This window comes from Theropithecus gelada, chromosome 14 (assembly GCF_003255815.1).
Source record: "Theropithecus gelada isolate Dixy chromosome 14, Tgel_1.0, whole genome shotgun sequence".
In the NCBI taxonomy this organism is placed as follows: domain Eukaryota; kingdom Metazoa; phylum Chordata; class Mammalia; order Primates; family Cercopithecidae; genus Theropithecus; species Theropithecus gelada.
The window spans coordinates 567,518-576,585 of NC_037682.1; the positions used below are offsets into that span (position 1 = coordinate 567,518).

Consider the following 9,068-nt stretch of genomic DNA (forward strand, 5'->3'; position numbering starts at 1 on the left):
ATCACTCTGCAATTCCACGGCTGCACGCTACTGTCATGTGAGCTCCGGAGGTCACTGATGTGGACCTGACCACCCGCTGCGGTGAAAGGCTACAGCAGGGTGAGCAGCCGCCCATCTCTGTAAGTTCCACCTGCAGCGATGTCCTCCGAGGAGTCTGGCCTGGTGGGCAAATAAGCCCAGGAAAATGGGCCCATGTGGCACATCAGGAATTAAACAGGTCGCGCTGCACACAGGCCTGCAGGCCACGCTCCTGCCCCTGTGACCCCTCCCCTGCCAGCCCTGCCCACACTGCCCCCTCTGACCAGCCAAGTGCACAGCATCAGCTCAGTTTGCCGCAGTAGCCTCTGCCAAGGAGGGTCCAGGAAGAAACCCAGAGGCCACACAAGGTGTTTCCACAGGGAGGACATAACCTCAGGAGCTGCTCAGAGGCACAAACCGGTTCATGAGAAAAACAGGTGGCAACTGCAGGAAGCAGCTGGCACCCGTGTGAGGACCCAGGGAAGAGGCAGAGATGATCAGAACCTGGAGATCTGGAGGGCGCCCCAGGGACCAGACACCCAGAGCTCTGGGCAGCGTGGGTGCCGCTGGGCCGCGTGGAGGGGCTCTGGGAGCCTTCACCCAGGTGGGCCTCCAGGGTAAAGGACCATGGCTCCTAACTCCACCGTCCAGGCCTCTGCCACTGGCATCCCACAGCCCCCTCTTCCGTCAGTGCTCCCCAGAGTCCCCGTTCCTGGGCCTGGAGGGCTCCTTTGGGACAGGAAGCACTGGCTGCCAGGCCTCTGACCTGCACCAGGAGACACGGGGACCTTTAGCCCCCACACCCGCACGGAGCAGGACTGCAACCCCAGGAAAGGACAAGGCATTTCAGCAGATGAGGCCTGTGACAAGTGAGGCGAGGGCTTTGGGGGAACTGCTGTGGGACCTGGCGTGTGGAGGCACCAGCACAGGCCTGGCAGGAGCCCTGAACCGGGACAGTGAGGTCCTGCAGCTGCTGGCCTGGGGTGTGGAGACTCCCAACGTAGGGGAAGTCTCCAGGACCCCCACACCCCTAACAAGATGAGAAATGTGCTCACTTGGGCTCTAGAGAGGAAGCCCCTCAGCCCTCAGCCCCTCCTTCCTCCCCGTCCTAAAGTAATTTGATCCTCAGGAATTTGTGCCGCCCTCATCTGGCCCCGGCCAACTCTGCATTTGACAAATGCCAGTAAGAGGAAACTGCTGAGAAATCGAAACTACTGGGGAAAGGGAGGGCCCACTGAGAACGATCCCACTAACCCGACCACCGCTGGCCTTCGCTGCACACCATGAACCACACGGTCCAAACCGTCTTCTCTCCTGTCAACAGCGGCCAGCCCCCCAGCTACGAGATGCTCAAGGAAGAGCACGAGGTAGCTGTGCTGGGGGCACCCCACAACCCTGCTCCCCCGACGTCCACCGTGATCCACATCCGCAGCGAGACCTCCGTGCCCGACCATGTTGTCTGGTCCCTGTTCAACACCCTCTTCATGAACACCTGCTGCCTGGGCTTCATAGCATTTGCCTACTCCGTGAAGGTGCGTATGGCCCCAGGGAACGCTCAGAGGGTCCCGGTGAGTCTGGAGCTCCACCTGCCCAGAAGCTGCCTGGGGTGGGGACTCGTGTGTCCCTGTGTGAGTTTGTGTGCACCTCTGTCCCGTGTGTGCCCACGTCAGTAGCTTTGTCTGTGTGATCTGTGTGTGTGTGGCTTGGGGAATCCGCCCAGTGCAGGTCTAGGAGGAGGCTCCAGGAGGCTGGCTGGCTCAGAGTTTGTCCCCAGCGATCCACTAGCCCAGAGCAATTCTCCCTACAGCCCAATACCAGAAATTACACCCTCACCTTCCAGANAGGACCAGAGGAGCCAGATTGTGGGTCTGGGTGGTGGCAGCTGATCCATTGAGTGCAGGGTCTGTAAAGTATCTCAGACTCTGATCCTAGGTTCTACAGTCGTGCTGTGATCCTCGGGAGCAACTTGGGGGCTGGCGGGGTCAGAATCTTCCATCCTCCAGCTGCGTGACTCCTAAACCATCATTTCTAATCTTGCGGCTAATGTGTTAGTCCTGCAAAGGCAAACTAGTCCCCAGGCAAGAAGGGGGCTTGTTCAGCCTTCATCGATAAACGCTTCTCTCCAGATCAGTTTAGGCGAAGCCCAGGGATGAGCAAGGACAGCTTGGAGGTTAGGAGCCAGACGGAGTCGGTTAGGTCAGACCTCCTTCATCGTCGTCATACTCTCAGTGATGACTTTGGCAAAGGTGGTTTCATTTCCATGCCTGCCCCCCAGAATCCTGCCTCCCTCTTGTGCCCTGCAGTGTCTTCCTCCCTAAACCACAAAACACCTTCCACAGGAAATTGAAGCTGCACCCCACTCTGCAGTCACGTGTGGCCTTTGATAGGAGGTCACAAAGCCTTGCAGGGAGTTTGTTTAGGCAGCCCTGGATGTCTCAGAGCAGGCTCCATCCACATCCACCCCTGGCTTGCCGGTCTAAGTGGCCTGGGATGTGGTTGGGGCTGGCAGTGGCCTGTTGGGGATTGGGTGGAGGGTGGCGGGGTTGGTGTGCGAAATGGGGAGGCCCAGCAGTGACTCCAAGCAAGGGCGATGGCCGAGTTCTTTCTTTTTTTTTTTTTTTTGGCTGCAATGGGTAGGGAGGGGCTGATGGTTTTGGAGCTCAGCTTTTGAGATGGAAGTCTGCTAATGCTCCCGTCTGAATAAAGGCCAGATAAAGCCCTTTCCTTCCACAACTCGGTGTCTGAGGGTTTTGTCTGTGACTCGTCCTGCTACAATTTCTAACATCACCAGTAATTTTAAAGCTAGCTTATTAAAGATTTTACTTACGTCACATGAATGTGAAAAGCATTTAGGCTTTTTATTTAATTTATGAGTACTCTATAAGTTTAAGCTAAATTTGGTAACTTGTGGCCAAAAACATGTAACAAAACATGTGTATGCACACATAAACACACATACACACTCAAGCAAAAGTATGGCTTTTACTTCAGAACTCCAGCCATGAGATAGTCATACAAATTCATTGGTTTACACAAACAATAAAAAGAAATGGTTGGATGCAAACAGTGATTTTATCTCTGTAGAAAAGTAACAGCAGACTTAAAGCAGGCAGAAAAGAAAGCAGAAAGAGAACTTAAGAACTTTATGTAATTTGCAATTGTAATTCATGATCCTTGTGCCTGAGGGCTCCCTCCTGCTACTCAGTGGACAATTCTATGTCCCTGTGAAGGGGCCCCCAGGCCTGACAACCCCAGACTTGGTTTTGTCAACCCTCCAGGTCTCTCCTGCATGGTTGCGACCCAACGCCTAGCACCCACCCACCCAAAGCCATGGGAAATGCTGGGACCTAGGAGGTGGGGGTGGCACAAGTGTGTCCTGTGCTCCAAAGCTCCCCCGACAGGCCCTGGAATCCTCCCTGTGTCTCAACACAGCCCCCTCTTCAGTCAGTGCTCCCCAGAGTCCCCGTTCCTAGGCCTGGAGGGCTGCTTTGGGGCAGGAAACTTTGGCCACCAGGCCTCTGACCTGGGAGGTTTAGCCCCCAAACCCGCACAGAGCAGGACTGCAGTCCCAGGAAAAGAGCAAGGATTTCAGGAGACGAGGCCTGTGATAAATGAGGTGAGGGTTTTGGGGGGATTGTCCTGGTGCCTGGAGTGTGAAGGCCCCAGTGGGGGCCTGGCAGGGGCCCTGAACTGGGACAGTGAGGTCCTGCACCTGCTGACCTGGGGTGGAGAGAATCCAAGCCTGGGTAAAATCCTCAGGGTCCCCTAAACGCAAGACTTAGGAAGTCACTAATCCTGACGAGTTTCTGATGAGGAAGCTCCTCCCTTTTAACCTTCAGCCTTTCCTGCCACCCTGCCATAAAGTAATTTGATCCTCAAGAATTTATTCCACACCTCATTGGTCCCCGGCTAATTCACCAATTTATAAACAACAGGAAATAGAAACTTAAGAGAAATACACACTTCTGAGAAACTGAAAGAACAGGGGAAAGGAGGGCTCACTGCATCCGGACACCACAGCTCTGCTTCCCTCCACACTGAAAACCACACTTCTCGAACCTTCACTCAACACTTCTTTCCCCAAAGCCAGAAAATGCACAAGGAGGAGCACGAAGTGTCTGTGCTGGGGGCACCCCATAGCACCATCCTCCCAAGGTCCACCATGATCAACATCCAAAGCGAGACCTCCGTGCCTGACCATATCGTCTGGTCCCTGTTCAACACCATCTTCCTGAACTGGTGCTGCCTGGGCTTCATAGCATTCGCCTACTCCGTGAAGGTGTGTGTGGCCCCGGGGGATGCTCAGAGGGTGTCAGTGAGCCTGGGGCTCCACCTGCCCAGATGCTGCCTGGAGTGGGGACTTATGTGTCCCTGAGTGTGAGTTTGTGTGCACCTCTGTCCCGTGTGTGCCCATGTCAGTAGCTTTGTCTGTGTGATCTGTGTGTGTGTGGCTTGGGGAATCCGCCCAGTGCAGGTCTAGGAGGAGGCTCCAGGACCTCCTCCTAGAGCAGGCTGGCTGGCTCAGAGTTTGTCCCTAGCGATCCACTAGCCCACAGCAATTCTCCCTACCTGGATGCCGTTCAGACTGGCACCAAGGCTCTCCCAGAAAGTGAGAAGGGAACTCACAGGTGACTTCACCCCATGGTGGGGAGAACAGCCTGTGCTGGGGTCAAGCCAGAGGGAGGATGAGCCCCGAGGCACCTGGAGAGTCTGAGCCTGGGTGAGGAAGGGGAGGAGGTGGTCCCTGATCTCAGGGCAGGAAAGAGCCAGGGGGAAGCTGGAGCCATAGCACATGGCTCTCAGAGCCCTCAGCTGTGTCCTCTCCCCCAGTCTAGGGACAGGAAGATGGTTGGCGACGTGACCGGGGCTCAGGCCTATGCCTCCACCGCCAAGTGCCTGAACATCTCGGCCCTGATTGTGGGCATCCTCATGACCATTGGATTCATCCTGTTACTGGTGTTTGGCTCTGTGGCAATCTACCATGTTATGTTACAGATCGTACAGGAAAAACAGCGTTACTAGTAGCTGCCCATAGCCCGCGACCCTTGTACTCCACTTTGCAATGTTGGCCCTCACGCTGGGGCTGTTGTCCCTGTCCCCTTGGTCCTGCCCCTAGATACAGCATTTTATCCCCACACACCTGTCCACAATGGCATTCAATAAAGTGCACATGCTTGTGATGATGCTGTGACTTCACCTGGCATGGGGGCCCTGCTGCACGGTTCCAGCCTAGTCCTGAGACAGCCCAGTGTTAGCCCCTGCACAGTCGCATCCCTCCTCTGTGAAGCTCTCGCGTTAAGCAGAGATGTGCTCAGAATTTGCTGGTTTCGGCCTCCTGCCATGGGCAGCAGCTGGACCAGGACTGTGGGGTGGGTGTTTCTCTGACACCAAGGTAAGGACACACTGTGTCCAGAATACCTTTGGGCCAGGACAACCCTGCCTGCCTCTGAACTGGCTGGAGCAGCTCGTCTTGCAGATGTGTGCGGCTTAGACCCTGTGGCAGGGGCAGGGGCTTGGTGTGCGGCTTAGGCCCTGTGGGAGGGGCAGGGTAGCAGCTGAAGGAGCCTCAGGGCTGCAGCCCCTCCTGGGTGATCCAGGTGTGCTGGGTCCAGGCACCTGCCTCCTCCAGTCCAGCCGGGGTCTTCCCTGCTCCCCTGGGGTGGGGGCAGCCAGTGGCCCGAGGGTGGCGCGAAGCCCCCCCGCACTGTGGGCTGACTGCGGAAGCCAGTCAGACCCAGTGACTTCTGCACCAAGTCGGACGGAAACTCTGAAGTCTGAACCCAAAACTGGCTGGGCCTCCTGGGTAGAGGAGTTCCTGGGGCCAAAGCAGGGCCTCACTGTGGCGGCGGGGTCCTCCCACAGGTGCCTTGTCCCTTGGGGTATTCGGGCTCTCAGCCTGCCAGCAGTGGGACCGCGATGACAAGCCCCGCCTGCCTTCTGCCTCGGCCGGCGGTACTGCAGGGCTCTCCCGGGACCTAGCTGGGGACCGACCGCCCTAACTGTCCCCCACTTCCCCCGCCGCTCACCTGCGGCGCCCTAACTGTGGGGGTCCCCGGGAGGGGGGCCATGGACGCGCATCAGGGCGCGCCCTCTCGCCGAGGGTTCCACTTTTGCCAGCGTGACCAGGGAGCGAGGCCGGCTCGGAGGTCCTGGGCATTGAGGGGAGGGCCCGGCGCCGCCGGGTCAGGGAAAGGCGCTCGCTCGCTCCGAGGCAGGGAGGCCGGCGGGAGCAGCAGCCGGGCCCGGGGGGCGGCGCAGCCAGGTGCCCAGGCCCAGGTGCGGGGTGCGCGGGTGCGGGGACTTCCCCCAGGCGGGCAGCGCTCGCGAGGGCCCGGGAGGGCAGCTTCGACCAGGAGCCCCGCGGGAGCTCGGGAAGAGGGTCCTGCCGGGGGAGACCCCTCTGGTGCACCCGCAAGGGCCCCGGGATCCCGCAGTCTTGAGATGTGACGGGAAGTCTGAGGCATCACGAAGGCGGAGACGCAGCGCGCGTCGTGGGTCCTGGGTGCCGAACGCCAGCTCGCCCCGGCCCAGCAGCGCGGCCAGATCCCGGTCCCCGCGGGCGTCGGGTGTGCGCGGACCGCGGGGAGGCGAGAGGCCCGAGCCGAGAAGTTTCCCAAACAGCACCCGCGGGAGCGCACTCGGGTCCCCGTGGACGGCATCGCCCGCCAGGCCCCAGCGGCCTTGGGCCTCTCCTCCTCTGCAGGGGAGACTCGGGCCCCGGCTCTGGAGAAGGGCAAGACCAGGCACGGCGCAGGTGCTCTGGGTCGGGAGAAGGCGGCCACACGGGGCGCGTCCACAGCGGGAGAAACCCTCCTGGGAGGGACGGGGCGGACGCCGAGCCCAGGCGGCAGGCGCCGGAGGACACACCTGCCCCACACGGGATGCCGTGGGCCCGGCCAGGCTGACCCCGGCGTGGACAGGTTTGCCTCCCAGAGGGCGGAGATTGAGAGGAGAAGCGACCGGCGGACTCCGGGTGCGGCGGGGAGGTGTGTGCGGCGGGCATCCATTTGCAACCGCTGGAGGGGCCTTCCGTGAAGAAGGGGTTTGGGAGGCGGAGGCTGCAGTGAGCCGAGATCGCGCCACCGCACCCTACCCTAGCCTGGGCGGCAGAGCACTCTGCGGGGGGGGAAAAAAAAAAAAAAAAAAAGGGTTTCATAGACCCTTTCTGTCCTCTTGAGCTGAGTCGCCCCTCCCGGGTGGGACCACAGGAGCTGTCAGGTCCAGGGGGAGCCATGGGTGTCAGGCAGGCAAAAAAAAAGGGGGGGGGGAATCTCAAAAGGCCAATCCTAAGCTCTAAATTACGACGATGAAAAGAGTCGAACTCTGTGAAATAGTTGAAGAGATTTATTCTGAGCTAAATATGGCTAGTGGTGCCGCCCTCAGGAAATCCTGAGAACATAGGCCCAAGGTGGTCGGGGCCCAGCTTAGTTTTATACATTTTAGGGATACATGAGGCATCAATCAAATACATTTAAGAAATACATTGAAAAAAAAAATAAATACATTGGTTTGGTCCAGAAAGGCAGGACAACACAAAGCTGGGGGGTGTGGGGTGGGGGCGGCGGCAGCGCAGCAGCCTGCAGGTGAATTTAATCGTCTCGTTGATGATTGAGTCACTGAGTTTGTCTAAAGACCTGGGATTGGTAGAAAGGGGGTGTACAGGTTAAAATAAAGATTGTGGAGACTGAAGTTCTTTTGAAGTTTTATAGTGGCTGTCCTTAGGAGACAATAGATGACAAATGTTCCCTATTCAGATCTTTAAAAGGTGCTCAACTGTTAATCTCCTCAGGACTGGGAGGGTCTGGAAGAAAAAGATTTAGCTATGTTAATAGAGATTCTCTTTTTTTTTTTTTTTTTTTTTTTTTTGAGACGGAGTCTCGCTCTGTCGCCGAGGCTGGAGTGCAGTGGCAGGATCTCAGCTCACTGCAAGCTCCGCCTCCCGGGTTCACGCCATTCTCCTGCCTCAGCCTCCTGAGTAGCTGGGACTACAGGCGCCCGCCACCGCACCCGGCTAGTTTTTTGTATTTTTTAGTAGAGACGGGGTTTCACCATGTTAGCCAGGATGGTCTCGATCTCCTGACCTCGTGATCCGCCCGTCTCGGCCTCCCAAAGTGCTGGGATTACAGGCTTCAGCCACCGCGCCCGGCCAATAGAGATTCTTTACAGATGCAAATTTCCCCCCACAAAGAACAGCTTTGCAGGGCCATTTCAAAATATGGCAAAGAAATATGTTTTGGGGTAAAATGTTTTTTTATTTTCTTCCTTGTATCGTAACGTTATGCCAGGGTCAGGTTGGAAAGTAAGTCATGATATACATGGTAAAATAAAACCCATCTGATGAGAATTTATGGTTTGTAGGGCATGGCTTCCCAAGCCCCTTAGATAGGAATTTGGGCAAGATAAAAAATCAGAGTTTAGTCCCCAATCATGACGAGCCGCTGAGTTTTGGACAAGGCCTATTGTCATTGAAACAATAGGCCGGGCGCGGTGGCTCACGCCTGTAATCCCAGCACTTTGGGAGGCCGAGGCGGGCGGATCACAAGGTCAGGAGATCGAGACCATGGTGAAACCCCGTCTCTACTAAAAATAGAAAAAATTAGCCGGGCGCAGTGGCGGGCGCCTGTAGTCCCAGCTACTCGGGAGGCTGAGGCAGGAGAATGGCGTGAACTCGGGAGGCAGAGCTTGCAGTGAGCCGAGATTGCGCCACTGCACTCCAGCCTGGGCGACAGAGCGAGACTCCGTCTCAAAAAAAAAAAAAAGAGGCCGGGCGCGGTGGCTCAAGCCTGTAATCCCAGCACTTTGGGAGGCCGAGATGGGCGGATCACGAGGTCAGGAGATCGAGACCATCCTGGCGAACACAGTGAAACCCCGTCTCTACTAAGAAATACAAAAAATAGCCGGGCGAGATGGCGGCGCCTGTAGTCCCAGCTACTCGGGAGGCTGAGGCCGGAGAATGGCGTGAACCCGGGAGGCGGAGCTTGCAGTGAGCTGAGATCCGGCCACCGCACTCCAGCCTGGGCGACAGAGCGAGACTCCGTCTCAAAAAAAAA

The 9,068-nt window shown here is 57.4% G+C and overlaps 1 protein-coding gene across 3 annotated transcripts; it reads left to right on the plus strand.

Annotated features, from left to right (window-relative positions):
- The first annotated feature begins 1,194 nt into the window (after positions 1-1,194).
- LOC112606872 (interferon-induced transmembrane protein 1) lies at positions 1,195-5,201 on the plus strand. 3 transcript variants are annotated; one of them, XM_025357805.1, is made up of 3 exons: positions 3,462-3,634; positions 4,105-4,297; positions 4,849-5,198. In XM_025357805.1, exons 1-3 carry the CDS (start codon positions 3,630-3,632, stop codon positions 5,038-5,040), a joined length of 390 nt encoding a protein of 129 aa, XP_025213590.1. In that variant the 5' UTR covers positions 3,462-3,629; the 3' UTR covers positions 5,041-5,198. The 3 variants fall into 3 exon arrangements, with proteins under 3 accessions (XP_025213587.1, XP_025213588.1, XP_025213590.1); XM_025357802.1 differs by lacking the exons at positions 3,462-3,634; positions 4,105-4,297 and adding an exon at positions 1,195-1,550 and having other exon boundaries at positions 4,854-5,201; XM_025357803.1 differs by lacking the exons at positions 3,462-3,634; positions 4,105-4,297 and adding an exon at positions 1,195-1,550.
- The last annotated feature ends 3,867 nt before the right edge of the window (positions 5,202-9,068 follow it).